Raw genomic sequence first — 23,329 nt, 5'->3', positions numbered from 1 at the left:
CTCCCTCAGTATTGACCCTCCGACAGTGCAGCGCTCCCTCAGTATTGACCCTCTGACAGTGCAGCGCTCCCTCAGTTTTGATCATCTGTCAGTGCAGCACTCCCTCAGTATTGACCCTCTGACAGTGCAGCGCTCCCTCAGTTTTGACCCTCTGACAGTGCAGCGCTCCCTCAGTACTGACCCTCTGGCAGTGCAGCACTCCCTCAGTATTGACCCTCTGACAGTGCAGCGCTCCCTCAGTTTTGACCCTCTGACAGTGCGGCGCTCCCTCAGTACTGACCCTCTGACAGTGCAGCACTCACTCAGTATTGACCCTCTGACAGTGCAGCGCTCCCTCAGTTTTGACCCTCTGACAGTGCGGCGCTCCCTCAGTACTGACCCTCTGACAGTGCAGCGCTCCCTCAGTACTGACCCTCTGACAGTGCGACGCTCCCTCAGTACTGACCCTCCGACAGTGCAGCGCTCCCTCAGTACTGACCCTCTGACAGTGCAGCGCTCCCTCAGTACTGACCCTCTGACAGTGCGACGCTCCCTCAGTACTGACCCTCCGACAGTGCAGCGCTCCCTCAGTATTGCCCTCTGACAGTGCAGCACTCCCTCGGTCGGGAGTAAGGAGTTAGGTGGGCTAAAAGGGGTCATGAAAAGTCATTGGCAAACAGGATTAAGGAGAATCCCAAGGCTTTTTATACATATATAATGAGCAAGCGGGTCACCAGGGAAAGGGTTGGCCCACTGAAGGACAGAGAATGGAATCTATGTGAGGAGCCAGAGGAAATGGGCGAGGTACTAAATGAGTACTTTGCATCAGTATTCACCAAAGAAAAGGACTTGGTGGATGATGAGCTGAGGGAAGGGAGTGTAGATAGTCTCAGTCATCTCGTTATAAAAAAGGAGGAGGTGTTGGGTGTCTTGCAAACCATTAAGGTAGATAAGTCCCCAGGGCCTGATGGGATCCACCCCAGAATACTGAGGGAGGCAAGGGAAGAAATTGCTGGGGCCTTGACAGAAATCTTTGCATCCTCATTGGTTACAGGTGAGGTCCCAGAGGACTGGAGAATAGCCAATGTTGTTCCTTTGTTTAAGAAGGGTAGCAAGGATAATCCAGGAAATTATAGGCCGGTGAGCCTTACGTCAGGGGTAGGGAAATTATTAGAGAGGATTCTTCGGGACAGGATTTACTCCCATTTGGAAACAAACGAACTTATTAGTGAGAGACAGCATGGTTTTGTGAAGGGGAGGTCGTGTCTCACTAACTTGATTGAGTTTTTTGAGGAAGTGACGAAGCTGATTGATGAAGGAAGGGCAGTGGATGTTATCTATATGGACTTTAGTAAAGCCTTTGACAAGGTTCCTCATGGCAGACTGATACAAAAGGTGAAGTCACACGGGATCAGAGGTGAGCTGGCAAGATGGATACAGAACTGGCTCGTTCATAGAAGACAGAGGGTAGCAGTGGATGGGTGTTTTTCCGAATGGAGGGATGTGACTAGTGGTGTTGCACAGGGATCAGTGCTGGGACCTTTGCTGTTTGTAGTATATATAAATGATTTGGAGGAAAATGTCGCTGGTCTGATTAGTAAGTTTGCGGACGACACAAAGGTTGGTGGAGTTGCGGATAATGATGAGGATTGTCAGAACCCTTAGGAGTATTGACAGGCAGAGAGATCTGGGCGTACAGGTCCACAGGTCACTGAAAGTGGCAAGGCAGGTGGATAAGGTAGACAAGAAGGCATACGGCATGCTTGCCTTCATCGGTCGGGGCAAAGAGTATAAAAATTGGCAAGTCATGCTGCAGCTGTACAGAACTTTAGTTAGGCCACACTTAGAATATTGCGTGCAATTCTGGTCGCCACACTACCAGAAGGACGTGGAGGCTTTGGAGAGGGTACAGAGGAGGTTTACCAGGATGTTGCCTGGTCTGGAGGGCATTAGCTATGAGGAGAGGTTGGACAAACTCAGATTGTTTTCACTGGAACGACGGAGGTGGAGGGGCGACATGATAGAGATTTACAAGGTTATGAGCGGCATGGAAAGAGTGGATAGTCAGAATCTTTTTCCCAGGGTGGAAGAGTCAGTTACTAGGGGACATAGGTTTAAGGTGAGAGGGGCAAAGTTTAGAGGGGATGTGCGAGGCAGGTTTTTTACACAGAGGGTGGTGAGTGCCTGGAACTTGCTGCCAGGGGAGGTGGTGGAAGCAGGTACGATAGCGACGTTTAAGAGACATCTTGACAAATATATGAATAGGAAGGGAATAGAGGGATACGGTCCCCGGAAGTGCAGAAGGTGTTAGTTTATGCAGGCATCAAGATCGGCGCAGGCTTGGAGGGCCGAATGGCCTGTTCATGTGCTGTACAGTTCTTTGTTCTTTGTTCTTGGTGCTGATCCCCCGACATTGCAGCACTCCTTCAGTACTGACCCTCCGACAGTGCAGCGCTCCCTCAGTACTGACCCTCCAACAGTGCAGCGCTCCCTCAGTACTGACCCTCCGACAGTGCAGCACTCCCTCAGTACTGACCCTCCGACAGTGCAGCACTCCCTCAGTACTGACCCTCTGACAGGGCAGCACTCCCTCAGTATTGACCCTCTGACAGTGCGGCGCTCCCTCAGTACTGACCCTCTGACAGTGCAGCGCTCCCTCGGTACAGACCCTCTGACAGTGCAGCACTCCCTCAGAACTGACCCTCTGACAGTGCAGCGCTCCCTCAGTACTGACCCTCTGACAGTACAGTATTTACTCAGTACTGACCCTCTGACAGTGCAGCGCTCCCTCAGTACTGACCCTCTGACAGTACAGTATTTACTCAGTACTGACCCTCTGACAGTGCAGCACTCCCTCAGTACTGACTCTCTGACAGTGCAGCACTCCCTCAGTACAGACCCTCTGACAGTGCAGCGCTCCCTCAGTGCTGACCCTCTGACAGTGCAACGCTCCCTCAGTACTGACCCTCTGACAGTGCGGCACTCCCTCAGTACTGACCCTCCGACAGTGCAACGCTCCCTCAGTACTGACCCTCCCACAGTGTGGCGCTTCCTCAGTACTGACCCCCTGACAGTGCAGCACTCCCTCAGTACTGACCCTCCGACAGTGCAGCGCTCCCTCAGTACTGACCCTCCAACAGTGCAGCGCTCCCTCAGTATTGATCATCTGACAGTGCAGCACTCCCTCAGTATTGACCCTCCGACAGTGCAGCGCTCCCTCAGTATTGACCCTCTGACAGTGCAGCGCTCCCTCAGTTTTGATCATCTGTCAGTGCAGCACTCCCTCAGTATTGACCCTCTGACAGTGCAGCGCTCCCTCAGTTTTGACCCTCTGACAGTGCAGCGCTCCCTCAGTACTGACCCTCTGGCAGTGCAGCACTCCCTCAGTATTGACCCTCTGACAGTGCAGCGCTCCCTCAGTTTTGACCCTCTGACAGTGCGGCGCTCCCTCAGTACTGACCCTCTGACAGTGCAGCACTCACTCAGTATTGACCCTCTGACAGTGCAGCGCTCCCTCAGTTTTGACCCTCTGACAGTGCGGCGCTCCCTCAGTACTGACCCTCTGACAGTGCAGCGCTCCCTCAGTACTGACCCTCTGACAGTGCGACGCTCCCTCAGTACTGACCCTCCGACAGTGCAGCGCTCCCTCAGTACTGACCCTCTGACAGTGCAGCGCTCCCTCAGTACTGACCCTCTGACAGTGCGACGCTCCCTCAGTACTGACCCTCCGACAGTGCAGCGCTCCCTCAGTATTGCCCTCTGACAGTGCAGCACTCCCTCGGTCGGGAGTAAGGAGTTAGGTGGGCTAAAAGGGGTCATGAAAAGTCATTGGCAAACAGGATTAAGGAGAATCCCAAGGCTTTTTATACATATATAATGAGCAAGCGGGTCACCAGGGAAAGGGTTGGCCCACTGAAGGACAGAGAATGGAATCTATGTGAGGAGCCAGAGGAAATGGGCGAGGTACTAAATGAGTACTTTGCATCAGTATTCACCAAAGAAAAGGACTTGGTGGATGATGAGCTGAGGGAAGGGAGTGCAGATAGTCTCAGTCATCTCGTTATAAAAAAGGAGGAGGTGTTGGGTGTCTTGCAAACCATTAAGGTAGATAAGTCCCCAGGGCCTGATGGGATCCACCCCAGAATACTGAGGGAGGCAAGGGAAGAAATTGCTGGGGCCTTGACAGAAATCTTTGCATCCTCATTGGTTACAGGTGAGGTCCCAGAGGACTGGAGAATAGCCAATGTTGTTCCTTTGTTTAAGAAGGGCAGCACGGATAATCCAGGAAATTATAGGCCGGTGAGCCTTACGTCAGGGGTAGGGAAATTATTAGAGAGGATTCTTCGGGACAGGATTTACTCCCATTTGGAAACAAACGAACTTATTAGTGAGAGACAGCATGGTTTTGTGAAGGGGAGGTCGTGTCTCACTAACTTGATTGAGTTTTTTGAGGAAGTGACGAAGCTGATTGATGAAGGAAGGGCAGTGGATGTTATCTATATGGACTTTAGTAAAGCCTTTGACAAGGTTCCTCATGGCAGACTGATACAAAAGGTGAAGTCACACGGGATCAGAGGTGAGCTGGCAAGATGGATACAGAACTGGCTCGTTCATAGAAGACAGAGGGTAGCAGTGGATGGGTGTTTTTCCGAATGGAGGGATGTGACTAGTGGTGTTGCACAGGGATCAGTGCTGGGACCTTTGCTGTTTGTAGTATATATAAATGATTTGGAGGAAAATGTCGCTGGTCTGATTAGTAAGTTTGCGGACGACACAAAGGTTGGTGGAGTTGCGGATAATGATGAGGATTGTCAGAACCCTTAGGAGTATTGACAGGCAGAGAGATCTGGGCGTACAGGTCCACAGGTCACTGAAAGTGGCAAGGCAGGTGGATAAGGTAGACAAGAAGGCATACGGCATGCTTGCCTTCATCGGTCGGGGCAAAGAGTATAAAAATTGGCAAGTCATGCTGCAGCTGTACAGAACTTTAGTTAGGCCACACTTAGAATATTGCGTGCAATTCTGGTCGCCACACTACCAGAAGGACGTGGAGGCTTTGGAGAGGGTACAGAGGAGGTTTACCAGGATGTTGCCTGGTCTGGAGGGCATTAGCTATGAGGAGAGGTTGGACAAACTCAGATTGTTTTCACTGGAACGACGGAGGTGGAGGGGCGACATGATAGAGATTTACAAGGTTATGAGCGGCATGGAAAGAGTGGATAGTCAGAATCTTTTTCCCAGGGTGGAAGAGTCAGTTACTAGGGAACATAGGTTTAAGGTGAGAGGGGCAAAGTTTAGAGGGGATGTGCGAGGCAGGTTTTTTACACAGAGGGTGGTGAGTGCCTGGAACTTGCTGCCAGGGGAGGTGGTGGAAGCAGGTACGATAGCGACGTTTAAGAGACATCTTGACAAATATATGAATAGGAAGGGAATAGAGGGATACGGTCCCCGGAAGTGCAGAAGGTGTTAGTTTATGCAGGCATCAAGATCGGCGCAGGCTTGGAGGGCCGAATGGCCTGTTCATGTGCTGTACAGTTCTTTGTTCTTTGTTCTTGGTGCTGATCCCCCGACATTGCAGCACTCCTTCAGTACTGACCCTCCGACAGTGCAGCGCTCCCTCAGTACTGACCCTCCAACAGTGCAGCGCTCCCTCAGTACTGACCCTCCGACAGTGCAGCACTCCCTCAGTACTGACCCTCCGACAGTGCAGCACTCCCTCAGTACTGACCCTCTGACAGTGCAGCGCTCTCTCAGTACTGACCCTCCGACAATGCAGCATTCCCTGAGTACTGACCCTCCGACAGTGCAGCGCTCCCTCAGTACTGGCCCTCTGAAAGTGCAGCGCTCTCTCAGTACTGATTCTCCGACAATGCAGCACTCCCTCAGCATTGCCCCTCTGACAGTGCAGCGCTCCCTCAGTACTGCCCCTCTGACAGTGCAGCACTCTCTCAGTACTGTCCCTTTGACAGTTCAGCGCTCTCTTTGTACTGACCCTCCGACAGTTCCGCGCTCTCTCTGTACTGACCCTCTGACAGTGCAGCACTCCCTCAGTACTGACCCTCTGACAGTGCAGCACTCCCTCAGTACTGACCCTCTGACTGTGCAGCACTCCCTCAGTACTGCCCCTCTGACAGTGCAGCACTCTCTCAGTACTGTCCCTCCGACAGTTCAGCGCTCTCTCTGTACTGACCCTCTGACAGTTCAGCGCTCTCTCTGTACTGACCCTCTGACAGTGCAGCACTCCCTCAGTACTGACCCTCCGACAGTGCAGCACTCCCTCAGTACTGACCCTCTGACAGTGCAGCTCTCCCTCAGTACTGCCCCTCTGACAGTGCAGCACTCCGTCAGTACTGACCCTCTGACAGTGCAGCACTCCCTCGGTACTGACCCTCTGACAGTGCAGCACTCCCTCGGTACTGACCCTCTGACAGTGCAGCACTCCCTCAGTACTGACCCTCTGACAGTGCAGCACTCCCTCAGTACTGACCCTCTGACAGTGCAGCACTCCATCAGTACTGACCCTCTGACAGTGCAGTACTCCCATAGTACTGACCCTCTGACAATGCAGCACTCCCTCAGTACTGACCCTCTGACAGTGCAGCACTCCCTCAGTTCTGACCCTCCGACAGTGCAGCACTCCCTCAGTAAGCATGGGGACCGTCAGCCTGGGCCTTTATTCTCAGATCTGTGGAGTGGGGCTTGAACCCACAACCTTCTGACTCAAAGACTTCTCCCCACTTCGCCAAACTGACATCATCACTGATGCTGTTGGGAGTTCCAGGATTTTGACCCAGCGACAGTTAAGGAACAGAGTTCTCGTTCCAAGTCAGGATGGTGTGTGGTTTCGAGGGTCACTTTCTGCTTGTGGTGTTCCAACATGTCTGCTGGCCTTGTTCTTCTAGGTGAGGGTTGTGAGACTTTCGAATTCTCTACCCCAGAGGGCTGTGGAAGTTCAGTCACTAAGTATGTTTGAAGTAGAAATTGACAGATTTCTAAATATCAAGGACATAAAGGTATACGAGGATAGTGTGGGAAAAAGGCATTGAAGTGGATGATCAGCCACGATCGTATTGAATGGCGGAGCAGGCTCGATGGGCTGAATGGCCTACTCCTGCTCCTATGTTCCTTTGTTCCCATGTAAAGGCTGTTTAAGTTTAGGGGTTATTGTTCGGGTTAACCTTAGGGTTAGGGTGCATTGGGGTTAGAGTTAGGTTTCGGGTACATCAAGGTTATGGTGAGGGTATGTTAGGGTTAGGGTCATGGTCACGGGTCAAATGTCAATGTCAGGGTTTGGTTGCATAAGGGTTATGGTTACTTTTGGGTTATTTGGGCAGCAGTGGGGTGTAAGGGGCTATATTATGATGTGTGTATTAGGTTAAGACTTTTACCGTTATATTAGGGCCTAATCCATTTTGGATTTTAGGGTTAGGGTTCAGGTTAGGGTTAGAGTATTTGGGCAGCGGTGGTGGGGGGGGGGAGGGGTGCGGGGAACCCCCATCTCGTGCTAACATACTCATTTCTTGAGTTTCATTTCACTGGTATCTGACACTTTTATTCAGCTCACGCCTTGCATTGGTGTCCGTCCAACTCTTCCTGCCACTTTCATACCCAATTAGGGTTATAATTAGAATTGGAATGTAAGGCATGTATTACTAACATTGCAGTGAGTATATCCAATCGAACGAGCAGTCATGCTTAAGATCAAGACAAACAGCATAGATTTTAGAATAAGGGTTTTAGAGAAGATTAAGGGAATAGTGTTTAGAATTGCGAGGTTAACGTAAAGGGTTAGGAAATAGAATACCTATGAGGATGTATAGGGACTATGTAAGGGCTGTTTAGGTTTAGGGGTTAGGGTTAGGGTTAGAGTTCAGGTTAGGAGTTAGGGTTAGGTTTAGGGGTTAGGGTTAGGGTTAGAGTTCAGGTTAGGAGTTAGGGTTAGGTTTAGGAATTAGGGTTAGGTTCAGGAATTAGGGTTAGGGTTAGGGTTAGAGTTCAGGTTAGGAGTTAGGGTTAGGTTTAGGGGTTAGGGTTAGGGTTAGAGTTCAGGTTAGGAGTTAGGGTTAGGTTTAGGAATTAGGGTTAGGTTCAGGAGTTAGGGTTAGGGTTAGGGTTAGAGTTCAGGTTAGGAGTTAGGGTTAGGTTTAGGAGTTAGGGTTAGGGGTTAGAGCTCAGGTTAGGAGTTAGGGTTAGGTTTAGGAGTTAGGGTTAGGTTCAGGAGTTAGGGTTAGGGTTAGGGTTAGGGTTAGGGTTAGGGTTATAGTTCGAGTTAGAGTTCGGGGTTAGGGGTTAGGGGTTAGGGGTTAGGGTTAGGGGTTAGGGGTTAGGGTTAGGGGTTAGGGGTTAGGGGTTCGGGTTAGGGGTTAGGGTTAGGGGTTAGGGTTAGGGTTAGGGGTTAGGGGTTAGGGGTTAGGGTTAGAGTTAAAGTTCTGGTTAGGAATTAGGATGGTAGTGATGACCTTCAATTTTAAAGTGCAGCCAATTTCATCAGCTCATTAAACAGTCTGAAGATTGTAAATATCCAATAAACTCACTTACGATATTCCTTTTGCCGCTTTCAGGAACAAATTCAACTGTAATTTAATTGAGACATTCAGGGGGATTCCAGTCAACTGAAAGAGCAAAAACAATTGCCTTTAGAATATTTTCGATAATGATTGATGTGTTGAATGGTTTACTTGGATCAGTAACTGGTCATGTTAGTCAGTGCAGCGTTAACCTCTGCTGACCTTTCATCGGTTCACCCTGTTCGGAATTGGCTTAGTTAAGAGTCAAACCAGTTGCCAAGCTGGACATAAGTTTCACATTCCCTTTTCCGAGAAATCGGTGTCTCGGGATTATCTGCATAACAAAACTCTGATTTTATCAGATGGAGAAATCTCGAATTTACTGAGTATCTTTCGAAATGTAGACGGCTGCGTTGAAGAGCACTATTCATACTCCCAATGTGACACTGCCACTCCCACAGGGCTCCCATACTCAGCTCATACTCCCACAGAGCTCCCACTCACAGTTCATACTCCCACAGAGCTCCCACTCACAGTTCATACTCCCACAGAGCTCCCACTCACAGTTCATACTCCCACAGAGCTCCCACTCACAACTCATACTCCCACAGAGCTTCCACTCACAGTTCATACTCCCACAGAGCTCCCATTCACAGCTCATACTCCCACAGAGCTCCCACTCACAGTTCATACTCCCAAAGAGCTCCCATTCACAGCTCATACTCCCACAGAGATCCCATTCACAGCTCATACTCCCACAGAGCTCCCATTCACAGCTCATACTCCCACAGAGCTTCCACTCACAACTCATACTCCCACAGAGCTCCCATTCACAACTCATACTCCCACAGAGCTCCCAATCACAGCTCATACTCCCACAGAGCTTCCACTCACAGCTCATACTCCCACAGAGCTCCGACGCACAGTTCATACTCCCACAGAGCTCCCACTCACAGTTCATACTCCCACAGAGCTCTCATTCACAACTCATACTCCCACAGAGCTCCCACTCACAGTTCATACTCCCACAGAGCTCCCATTCACAACTCATACTCCCACAGAGCTCCCACGCACAGCTCATACTCCCACAGATCTCCCACACACAGTTCATACTCCCACAGAGCTCCCATTCACAACTCATACTCCCACAGAGCTCCCACTCACAGTTCATACTCCCACAGAGCTCCCACGCACAGCTCATACTCGCACAGAGCTCCCATTCACATTTCATACTCCCACAGAGCTCCCACTCACAGTTCATACTCCCACAGAGCTCCCATTCACAGCTCATACTCCCACAGAGATCCCATTCACAGCTCATACTCCCACAGAGCTCCCATTCACAGCTCATACTCCCACAGAGCTTCCACTCACAACTCATACTCCCACAGAGCTCCCATTCACAACTCATACTCCCACAGAGCTCCCAATCACAGCTCATACTCCCACAGAGCTTCCACTCACAGCTCATACTCCCACAGAGCTCCGACGCACAGTTCATACTCCCACAGAGCTCCCACTCACAGTTCATACTCCCACAGAGCTCTCATTCACAACTCATACTCCCACAGAGCTCCCACTCACAGTTCATACTCCCACAGAGCTCCCATTCACAACTCATACTCCCACAGAGCTCCCACGCACAGCTCATACTCCCACAGATCTCCCACACACAGTTCATACTCCCACAGAGCTCCCATTCACAACTCATACTCCCACAGAGCTCCCACTCACAGTTCATACTCCCACAGAACTCCCACGCACAGCTCATACTCGCACAGAGCTCCCATTCACATTTCATACTCCCACAGAGCTCCCACTCACAGTTCATACTCCCACAGAGCTCCCACGCAGAGCGCATACTCCCACAGAGCTCCCAGTCACAGTTCATACTCCCACAGAGCTCCCACTCACAGCTCATACTCCCACAGAGCTCCCATTCATAGCTCAAAGTCCCACAGAGCTCCCACTCACAGTTCATACTCCCACAGAGCTCCCACTCACAGTTCATACTCCCACAGAGCTCCCACTCACAGTTCATACTCCCACAGAGCTCCCACTCACAGTTCATACTCCCACAGAGCTCCCACTCACAGTTCATACTCCCACAGAGCTCCCACTCACAGTTCGTACTCCCACAGAGCTCCCATTCACAGTTCATACTCCCACAGAGCTCCCATTCACATTTCATACTCCCACAGAGCTCCCACTCAAAGTTCATACTCCCACAGAGCTCCCACGTACAGCTCATACTCCCACAGAGCTCCCACTCACAGTTCATACTCCCACAAGGCTCCCATTCACAGATCATACTCCCACAGAGCTCCCACTCACAGTTCATACTCCCACAGAGCTCCCATTCACAGTTCATACTCCCACATAGCTCCCACGCACAGCTCATACTCCCACAGTGCTCCCATTCACAGTTCATACTCCCACAGAGCTCCCATTCACAGTTCATACTCCCACCGAGCTCCCACTCACAGTTCATACTCCCACAGAGCTCCCACGCACAGATCATACTCCCACAGAGCTCCCACACACAGTTCAACTCTCACAGAGCTCCCATTCACAGTTCATACTCCCACAGAGCTCCCACACACAGCTCATACTCCACAGGGCTCCCACACACAGCTCAAACTCCCACAGAGCTCCCATTCACAGTTCATACTCCCACAGAGTTCCCACACACAGCTGATACTCCCACAGAGCTCCCACTCACAGTTCATACTCCCACAGAACTCCCATTCACAGTTCATACTCCCACAGAGCTCCCATTCACAGTTCATACTCCCACAGAGCTCCCACTCACAGTTCATACTTCCACAGAGCTCCCATTCACAGTTCATACTCCCACAGAGCTCCCACGCACAGTTCATACTCCCACAGAGCTCCCATTCATAGTTCATACTCCCACAGAGCTCCCACTCACAGTTCATACTCCCACAGAGCTCCCACTCACAGTTCATACCCCCACAGGGCTCCCACGCACAGTTCATACTCCCACAGAGCTCACGCTCACAGTTCATACTCCCACAGGGCTCCCACGCACAGTTCATACTCCCACAGAGCTCCCACTCACAGTTCATACTCCCACAGAGCTCCCACGCACAGATCATACTCCCACAGAGCTCCCACACACAGTTCAACTCTCACAGAGCTCCCATTCACAGTTCATACTCCCACAGAGCTCCCACACACAGCTCATACTCCACAGGGCTCCCACACACAGCTCAAACTCCCACAGAGCTCCCATTCACAGTTCATACTCCCACAGAGTTCCCACACACAGCTGATACTCCCACAGAGCTCCCACTCACAGTTCATACTCCCACAGAACTCCCATTCACAGTTCATACTCCCACAGAGCTCCCATTCACAGTTCATACTCCCACAGAGCTCCCACTCACAGTTCATACTTCCACAGAGCTCCCATTCACAGTTCATACTCCCACAGAGCTCCCACGCACAGTTCATACTCCCACAGAGCTCCCATTCATAGTTCATACTCCCACAGAGCTCCCACTCACAGTTCATACTCCCACAGAGCTCCCACTCACAGTTCATACCCCCACAGGGCTCCCACGCACAGTTCATACTCCCACAGAGCTCACGCTCACAGTTCATACTCCCACAGGGCTCCCACGCACAGTTCATACTCCCACAGAGCTCCCACTCACAGTTCATACTCCCACAGAGCTCCCACTCACAGTTCATACTCCCACAGAGCTCCCATTCACAGTTCATACTCCCACAGAGCTCCCACTCACAGTTCATACTTCCACAGAGCTCCCACGCACAGTTCATACTCCCACAGAGCTCCCATTCACAGTTCATACTCCCACAGAGCTCCCACTCACAGTTCATACTCCCACAGAGCTCCCATTCACAACTCATACTCCCACAGAGCTCCCACTCACAGTTCATACTCCCACAGAGATCCCATTCACAGCTCATACTCCCACAGAGCTCCCATTCACAGCTCATACTCCCACAGAGCTTCCACTCACAACTCATACTCCCACAGAGCTCCCATTCACAACTCATACTCCCACAGAGCTCCCAATCACAGCTCATACTCCCACAGAGCTTCCACTCACAGCTCATACTCCCACAGAGCTCCGACGCACAGTTCATACTCCCACAGAGCTCCCACTCACAGTTCATACTCCCACAGAGCTCTCATTCACAACTCATACTCCCACAGAGCTCCCACTCACAGTTCATACTCCCACAGAGCTCCCATTCACAACTCATACTCCCACAGAGCTCCCACGCACAGCTCATACTCCCACAGATCTCCCACACACAGTTCATACTCCCACAGAGCTCCCATTCACAACTCATACTCCCACAGAGCTCCCACTCACAGTTCATACTCCCACAGAACTCCCACGCACAGCTCATACTCGCACAGAGCTCCCATTCACATTTCATACTCCCACAGAGCTCCCACTCACAGTTCATACTCCCACAGAGCTCCCACGCAGAGCGCATACTCCCACAGAGCTCCCAGTCACAGTTCATACTCCCACAGAGCTCCCACTCACAGCTCATACTCCCACAGAGCTCCCATTCATAGCTCAAAGTCCCACAGAGCTCCCACTCACAGTTCATACTCCCACAGAGCTCCCACTCACAGTTCATACTCCCACAGAGCTCCCACTCACAGTTCATACTCCCACAGAGCTCCCACTCACAGTTCATACTCCCACAGAGCTCCCACTCACAGTTCATACTCCCACAGAGCTCCCACTCACAGTTCGTACTCCCACAGAGCTCCCATTCACAGTTCATACTCCCACAGAGCTCCCATTCACATTTCATACTCCCACAGAGCTCCCACTCAAAGTTCATACTCCCACAGAGCTCCCACGTACAGCTCATACTTCCACTGAGCTCCCACTCACAGTTCATACTCCCACACGGCTCCCATTCACAGATCATACTCCCACAGAGCTCCCACTCACAGTTCATACTCCCACAGAGCTCCCATTCACAGTTCATACTCCCACATAGCTCCCACGCACAGCTCATACTCCCACAGTGCTCCCATTCACAGTTCATACTCCCACAGAGCTCCCATTCACAGTTCATACTCCCACCGAGCTCCCACTCACAGTTCATACTCCCACAGAGCTCCCACGCACAGATCATACTCCCACAGAGCTCCCACACACAGTTCAACTCTCACAGAGCTCCCATTCACAGTTCATACTCCCACAGAGCTCCCACACACAGCTCATACTCCACAGGGCTCCCACACACAGCTCAAACTCCCACAGAGCTCCCATTCACAGTTCATACTCCCACAGAGTTCCCACACACAGCTGATACTCCCACAGAGCTCCCACTCACAGTTCATACTCCCACAGAACTCCCATTCACAGTTCATACTCCCACAGAGCTCCCATTCACAGTTCATACTCCCACAGAGCTCCCACTCACAGTTCATACTTCCACAGAGCTCCCATTCACAGTTCATACTCCCACAGAGCTCCCACGCACAGTTCATACTCCCACAGAGCTCCCATTCATAGTTCATACTCCCACAGAGCTCCCACTCACAGTTCATACTCCCACAGAGCTCCCACTCACAGTTCATACCCCCACAGGGCTCCCACGCACAGTTCATACTCCCACAGAGCTCACGCTCACAGTTCATACTCCCACAGGGCTCCCACGCACAGTTCATACTCCCACAGAGCTCCCACTCACAGTTCATACTCCCACAGAGCTCCCACGCACAGATCATACTCCCACAGAGCTCCCACACACAGTTCAACTCTCACAGAGCTCCCATTCACAGTTCATACTCCCACAGAGCTCCCACACACAGCTCATACTCCACAGGGCTCCCACACACAGCTCAAACTCCCACAGAGCTCCCATTCACAGTTCATACTCCCACAGAGTTCCCACACACAGCTGATACTCCCACAGAGCTCCCACTCACAGTTCATACTCCCACAGAACTCCCATTCACAGTTCATACTCCCACAGAGCTCCCATTCACAGTTCATACTCCCACAGAGCTCCCACTCACAGTTCATACTTCCACAGAGCTCCCATTCACAGTTCATACTCCCACAGAGCTCCCACGCACAGTTCATACTCCCACAGAGCTCCCATTCATAGTTCATACTCCCACAGAGCTCCCACTCACATTTCATACTCCCACAGAGCTCCCACTCACAGTTCATACCCCCACAGGGCTCCCACGCACAGTTCATACTCCCACAGAGCTCCCACGCACAGCTCATACTCCCACAGAGCTCCCATTCACAGCTCATACACCCGCAGAGCTCCCAGTCACAGTTCATACTCCCACAGAGCTCCCACTCACAGCTCATACTCCCACAGAGCTCCCATTCATAGCTCAAAGTCCCACAGAGCTCCCACTCACAGTTCATACTCCCACAGAGCTCCCACTCACAGTTCATACTCCCACAGAGCTCCCACGCACAGTTCATACTCCCACAGAGCTCCCATTCATAGTTCATACTCCCACAGAGCTCCCACTCACATTTCATACTCCCACAGAGCTCCCACTCACAGTTCATACCCCCACAGGGCTCCCACGCACAGTTCATACTCCCACAGAGCTCACGCTCACAGTTCATACTCCCACAGGGCTCCCACGCACAGTTCATACTCCCACAGAGCTCCCACTCACAGTTCATACTCCCACAGAGCTCCCACTCACAGTTCATACTCCCACAGAGCTCCCATTCACAGTTCATACTCCCACAGAGCTCCCACTCACAGTTCATACTTCCACAGAGCTCCCACGCACAGTTCATACTCCCACAGAGCTCCCATTCACAGTTCATACTCCCACAGAGCTCCCACTCACAGTTCATACTCCCACAGAGCTCCCATTCACAACTCATACTCCCACAGAGCTCTCACTCACAGTTCATACTCCCACAGATCTCCCACACACAGTTCATACTCCCACAGAGCTCCCATTCACAACTCATACTCCCACAGAGCTCCCACTCACAGTTCATACTCCCACAGAGCTCCCACGCAGAGCGCATACTCCCACAGAGCTCCCAGTCACAGTTCATACTCCCACAGAGCTCCCACTCACAGCTCATACTCCCACAGAGCTCCCATTCATAGCTCAAAGTCCCACAGAGCTCCCACTCACAGTTCATACTCCCACAGAGCTCCCACTCACAGTTCATACTCCCACAGAGCTCCCACTCACAGTTCATACTCCCACAGAGCTCCCACTCACAGTTCATACTCCCACAGAGCTGCCACTCACAGTTCATACTCCCACAGAGCTCCCACTCACAGTTCGTACTCCCACAGAGCTCCCATTCACAGTTCATACTCCCACAGAGCTCCCATTCACATTTCATACTCCCACAGAGCTCCCACTCAAAGTTCATACTCCCACAGAGCTCCCACGTACAGCTCATACTCCCACAGAGCTCCCACTCACAGTTCATACTCCCACACGGCTCCCATTCACAGATCATACTCCCACAGAGCTCCCACTCACAGTTCATACTCCCACAGAGCTCTCAGTCACAGTTCATACTCCCACAGAGCTCCCACGCACAGCTCAACTCTCACAGAGCTCCCATTCACAGTTCATACTCCCACAGAGCTCCCACACACAGCTCATACTCCACAGGGCTCCCACACACAGCTCAAACTCCCACAGAGCTCCCATTCACAGTTCATACTCCCACAGAGTTCCCACACACAGCTGATACTCCCACAGAGCTCCCACTCACAGTTCATACTCCCACAGAACTCCCATTCACAGTTCATACTCCCACAGAGCTCCCATTCACAGTTCATATTCCCACAGAGCTCCCACGCACAGTTCATACTCCCACAGAGCTCCCACTCACAGTTCATACTTCCACAGTGCTCCCACGCACAGTTCATACTCCCACAGAGCTCACACTCACAGTTCATACTCCCACAGAGCTCCCACTCACAGTTCATACTCCCACAGAGCTCCCATTCACAGTTCATACTCCCACAGAGCTCCCATTCACAGCTCATACTCCCACAGAGCTCCCATTCACAGTTCATACTCCCACAAAGCTCCCATTCACAGTTCATACTCCCACAGAACTCCCACGCACAGTTCATACTCCCACAGAGCTCCCACTCACAGTTCATACTCCCACAGAGCTCCCATTCACAGTTCATACTCCCACAGAGCTCCCACACACAGCTCATACTCCACAGGGCTCCCACACACAGCTCAAACTCCCACAGAGCTCCCATTCACAGTTCATACTCCCACAGAGCTCCCACACACAGCTGATACTCCCACAGTGCTCCCACTCACAGTTCATACTCCCACAGAACTCCCATTCACAGTTCATACACCCACAGAGCTCCCATTCACAGTTCATACTCCCACAGAGATCCCACACACAGCTGATACTCCCACAGAGCTCCCACTCACAGTTCATACTCCCACAGAACTCCCATTCACAGTTCATACTCCCACAGAGCTCCCATTCACAGTTCATACTCCCACAGAGCTCCCACTCACAGTTCATACTCCCACAGGGCTCCCATTCACAGTTCATACTCCCACAGAGCTCCCACACACAGTTCATACTCCCACAGAGCTCCCACTCACAGTTCATACTCCCACAGAGCTCCCACGCACAGCGCATACTCCCACAGTGCTCCCACTCACAGCTCATACTCCCACAGAGCTCCCATTCACAGTTCATACTCCTACAGGGCTCCCTCTCACAGTTCATACTCCCACAGAGCTCCCACTCACAGCTCATACTCCCACAGAGCTTCCATTCACAGCTCATACTCCCACAGAGCTCCCACGCACAGCTCATACTCCCACAGAGCTCCCACTCACAGCTCATACTCCCACAGAGCTCCCATTCACAGCTCATACTCCCACAGAGCTCCCACGCACAGCTCATATTCCCACAGAGCTCCCATTCACAGTTCATACTCCCACAGAGCTCCCACTCACAGCTCATACTCCCACAGAGCTCCCATTCACAGCTCATACTCACACAGAGCTCCCACGCACAGCACAGACTCCCACAGAGCTCCCATTCACAGTTCATACTCCCACAGAGCTCCCATTCACAGGTCATACTCCCACAGAGATCCCATTCACAGCTCATACTCCCACAGAGCTCCCATTCACAGTTCATACTCCCACAGAGCTCCCATTCACAGTTCATACTCCCACAGAGCTCCCACGCACAGCTCATACTCCCACAGAGCTCCCATTCACAGTTCATACTCCCACAGAGCTCCCATTCACAGTTCATACTCCCACAGAGATCACATTCACAGCTCATACTCCCACAGAGCTCCCATTCACAGTTCATACTCCCACAGGGCTCCCATTCACAGTTCATACTCCCACAGAGCTCCCACTCACAGTTCATACTCCCACAGAGCTCCCACTCACAGTTCATACTCCCACAGAGCTCCCATTCACAATTCATACTCCCACAGAGCTCCCACGCACAGCTCATACTCCCACATTGCTCCCACTCACAGCTCATACTCCCACAGAGCTCCCATTCACAGCTCATACTCCCGCAGAGCTCCCATTCACAGTTCATACTCCCACAGAGCTCCCACACACAGCTCATACTCCCACAGAGCTCCCACACACAGCTCATACCCCCACAGGGCTCCCATTCACAGTTCATACACCCACAGAGCTCCCATTCACAGTTCATACTCCCACAGAGCTCCCATTCACAGTTCATACTCCTACAGAGCTCCCTCTCACAGTTCATACTCCCACAGAGCTCCCACGCACAGCTCATACTCCCACAGAGCTCCCACTCACATCTCATGCACCCACAGAGCTCCCATTCACAGCTCATACTCCCACAGAGCTCCCACGCACAGCTCATACTCCCACAGAGCTCCCATCCACAGTTCATACTCCCACAGAGATCCCATTCACAGCTCATACTCCCACAGAGCTCCCACTCACAGCTCATACTCCCACAGAGCTCCCATTCACAGTTCATACTCCCACAGAGATCCCATTCACAGCTCATACTCCCACAGAGCTCCCACGCACAGCTCATACTCCCACAGAGCTCCCATTCACAGTTCATACTCCCACAGAGCTCCCATTCACAGTTCATACTCCCACAGAGCTCCCATTCACAGTTCATACTCCTACAGAGCTCCCTCTCACAGTTCATACTCCCACAGAGCTCCCACTCACAGCTCATACTCCCACAGAGCTCCCATTCACAGCTCATACTCCCACAGAGCTCCCACACACAGCTCATACTCCCACAGAGCTCCCACTCACAGCTCATACTCCCACAGAGCTTCCATTCACAGCTCATACTCCCACAGAGCTCCCACGCACAGCTCATACTCCCACAGAGCTTCCATTCACAGCTCATACTCCCACAGAGCTCCCACGCACAGCTCATACTCCCACAGAGCTCCCACTCACAGCTCATACTCCCACAGAGCTCCCATTCACAGCTCATACTCCCACAGAGCTCCCACGCACAGCTCATATTCCCACAGAGCTCCCATTCACAGTTCATACTCCCACAGAGCTCCCACTCACAGCTCATACTCCCACAGAGCTCCCATTCACAGCTCATACTCACACAGAGCTCCCACGCACAGCACAGACTCCCACAGAGCTCCCATTCACAGTTCATACTCCCACAGAGCTCCCATTCACAGGTCATACTCCCACAGAGATCCCATTCACAGCTCATACTCCCACAGAGCTCCCATTCACAGTTCATACTCCCACAGAGCTCCCATTCACAGTTCATACTCCCACAGAGCTCCCACGCACAGCTCATACTCCCACAGAGCTCCCATTCACAGTTCATACTCCCACAGAGCTCCCATTCACAGTTCATACTCCCACAGAGATCACATTCACAGCTCATACTCCCACAGAGCTCCCATTCACAGTTCATACTCCCACAGGGCTCCCATTCACAGTTCATACTCCCACAGAGCTCCCACTCACAGTTCATACTCCCACAGAGCTCCCACTCACAGTTCATACTCCCACAGAGCTCCCATTCACAATTCATACTCCCACAGAGCTCCCACGCACAGCTCATACTCCCACATTGCTCCCACTCACAGCTCATACTCCCACAGAGCTCCCATTCACAGCTCATACTCCCGCAGAGCTCCCATTCACAGTTCATACTCCCACAGAGCTCCCACACACAGCTCATACTCCCACAGAGCTCCCACACACAGCTCATACCCCCACAGGGCTCCCATTCACAGTTCATACACCCACAGAGCTCCCATTCACAGTTCATACTCCCACAGAGCTCCCATTCACAGTTCATACTCCTACAGAGCTCCCTCTCACAGTTCATACTCCCACAGAGCTCCCACGCACAGCTCATACTCCCACAGAGCTCCCACTCACATCTCATGCACCCACAGAGCTCCCATTCACAGCTCATACTCCCACAGAGCTCCCACGCACAGCTCATACTCCCACAGAGCTCCCATCCACAGTTCATACTCCCACAGAGATCCCATTCACAGCTCATACTCCCACAGAGCTCCCACTCACAGCTCATACTCCCACAGAGCTCCCATTCACAGTTCATACTCCCACAGAGATCCCATTCACAGCTCATACTCCCACAGAGCTCCCACGCACAGCTCATACTCCCACAGAGCTCCCATTCACAGTTCATACTCCCACAGAGCTCCCATTCACAGTTCATACTCCCACAGAGCTCCCATTCACAGTTCATACTCCTACAGAGCTCCCTCTCACAGTTCATACTCCCACAGAGCTCCCACTCACAGCTCATACTCCCACAGAGCTCCCATTCACAGCTCATACTCCCACAGAGCTCCCACACACAGCTCATACTCCCACAGAGCTCCCATTCACAGTTCATACTCCCACAGAGCTCCCACTCACAGTTCATACTCCCACAGAGCTCCCACTCACAGCTCATCCTCCCACAGAGCTCCCACTCACAGATCATACTCCCACAGAGCTCCCATTCACAGCTCATACTCCCACAGAGCTCCCACGCACAGCACATACTCCCACAGAGCTCCCATTCACAGTTCATACTCCCACAGAGCTCCCACTCACAGTTCATACTCCCACAGAGCTCCCACGCACAGCGCATACTCCCACAGTGCTCCCACTCACAGCTCATACTCCCACAGAGCTCCCATTCACAGTTCATACTCCTACAGGGCTCCCTCTCACAGTTCATACTCCCACAGAGCTCCCACTCACAGCTCATACTCCCACAGAGCTTCCATTCACAGCTCATACTCCCACAGAGCTCCCACGCACAGCTCATACTCCCACAGAGCTCCCACTCACAGCTCATACTCCCACAGAGCTCCCATTCACAGCTCATACTCCCACAGAGCTCCCACGCACAGCTCATATTCCCACAGAGCTCCCATTCACAGTTCATACTCCCACAGAGCTCCCACTCACAGCTCATACTCCCACAGAGCTCCCATTCACAGCTCATACTCACACAGAGCTCCCACGCACAGCACAGACTCCCACAGAGCTCCCATTCACAGTTCATACTCCCACAGAGCTCCCATTCACAGGTCATACTCCCACAGAGATCCCATTCACAGCTCATACTCCCACAGAGCTCCCATTCACAGTTCATACTCCCACAGAGCTCCCATTCACAGTTCATACTCCCACAGAGCTCCCACGCACAGCTCATACTCCCACAGAGCTCCCATTCACAGTTCATACTCCCACAGAGCTCCCATTCACAGTTCATACTCCCACAGAGATCACATTCACAGCTCATACTCCCACAGAGCTCGCATTCACAGTTCATACTCCCACAGGGCTCCCATTCACAGTTCATACTCCCACAGAGCTCCCACTCACAGTTCATACTCCCACAGAGCTCCCACTCACAGTTCATACTCCCACAGAGCTCCCATTCACAATTCATACTCCCACAGAGCTCCCACGCACAGCTCATACTCCCACATTGCTCCCACTCACAGCTCATACTCCCACAGAGCTCCCATTCACAGCTCATACTCCCGCAGAGCTCCCATTCACAGTTCATACTCCCACAGAGCTCCCACACACAGCTCATACTCCCACAGAGCTCCCACACACAGCTCATACCCCCACAGGGCTCCCATTCACAGTTCATACACCCACAGAGCTCCCATTCACAGTTCATACTCCCACAGAGCTCCCATTCACAGTTCATACTCCTACAGAGCTCCCTCTCACAGTTCATACTCCCACAGAGCTCCCACGCACAGCTCATACTCCCACAGAGCTCCCACTCACATCTCATGCACCCACAGAGCTCCCATTCACAGCTCATACTCCCACAGAGCTCCCACGCACAGCTCATACTCCCACAGAGCTCCCATCCACAGTTCATACTCCCACAGAGATCCCATTCACAGCTCATACTCCCACAGAGCTCCCACTCACAGCTCATACTCCCACAGAGCTCCCATTCACAGTTCATACTCCCACAGAGATCCCATTCACAGCTCATACTCCCACAGAGCTCCCACGCACAGCTCATACTCCCACAGAGCTCCCATTCACAGTTCATACTCCCACAGAGCTCCCATTCACAGTTCATACTCCCACAGAGCTCCCATTCACAGTTCATACTCCTACAGAGCTCCCTCTCACAGTTCATACTCCCACAGAGCTCCCACTCACAGCTCATACTCCCACAGAGCTCCCATTCACAGCTCATACTCCCACAGAGCTCCCACACACAGCTCATACTCCCACAGAGCTCCCATTCACAGTTCATACTCCCACAGAGCTCCCACTCACAGTTCATACTCCCACAGAGCTCCCACTCACAGCTCATCCTCCCACAGAGCTCCCACTCACAGATCATACTCCCACAGAGCTCCCATTCACAGCTCATACTCCCACAGAGCTCCCACGCACAGCACATACTCCCACAGAGCTCCCATTCACAGTTCATACTCCCACAGAGCTCCCACTCACAGTTCATACTCCGACAGAGCTCCCACGCACAGCTCATACTCCCACAGAGCTCCCACTCACAGCCCATACTCCCACAGAGCTCCCATTCACAGCTAATACTCCCACAGAGCTCCCACGCACAGCTCATACACCCACAGAGCTCCCATTTACAGTTCATACTCCCACAGAGCTCCCATTCACAGCTAATACTCCCACAGAGCTCCCACGCACAGCTCATACACCCACAGAGCTCCCATTTACAGTTCATACTCCCACAGAGCTCCCATTCACAGCTCATACTCCCACAGAGTTCCCATTCAAAGTTCATACTCCCACAGAGCTCCCATTCACAGTTCATACTCCCACAGAGCTCCCACGCACAGTGCATACTCCCACAGAGCTCCCATTCAAAGTTCATACTCCCACAGAGCTCCCATTCACAGTTCATACTCCCACAGAGATCCCATTCACAGCTCATACTCCCACAGAGCTCCCATTCAAAGTTCATACTCCCACAGAGCTCCCACGCACAGCTCATACTCCCACAGAGCTCCCATTCACAGTTCATACTCCCACAGAGCTCCCATTCACAGTTCATACTCCCACAGAGATCCCATTCACAGCTCATACTCCCACAGAGCTCCCATTCAAAGTTCATACTCCCACAGAGCTCCCATTCAAAGTTCATACTCCCACAGAGCTCCCATTCACAGTTCATACTCCCACAGAGCTCCCACGCACAGTTCATACTCCCACAGAGCTCCCACGCACAGCGCATACTCCCACAGAGCTCCCATTCAAAGTTCATACTCCCACAGAGCTCCCACTCACAGTTCATACTCCCAGAGAGCTCACACGCACAGTTCATACT

At 52.1% G+C, this 23,329-nt stretch overlaps 1 protein-coding gene across 1 annotated transcript in view; it reads right to left on the bottom strand.

Annotated features, from left to right (window-relative positions):
* LOC137383041 (scavenger receptor class B member 1-like) overlaps window positions 1-23,329 on the bottom strand; it is a 305,179-nt gene that overhangs the window by 91,401 nt on the left and 190,449 nt on the right. Inside the window, 1 exon segment of the mRNA XM_068055640.1 lies at window positions 8,518-8,591. Coding sequence (XP_067911741.1) covers window positions 8,518-8,591 — 74 coding nt within the window.

Source organism: Heterodontus francisci, chromosome 23 (assembly GCF_036365525.1).
Source record: "Heterodontus francisci isolate sHetFra1 chromosome 23, sHetFra1.hap1, whole genome shotgun sequence".
Classification (NCBI taxonomy): Eukaryota; Metazoa; Chordata; class Chondrichthyes; order Heterodontiformes; family Heterodontidae; genus Heterodontus; species Heterodontus francisci.
Note: the sequence above shows the minus strand (reverse complement) of the source record. Positions and strands in the feature narration are given on the sequence as shown.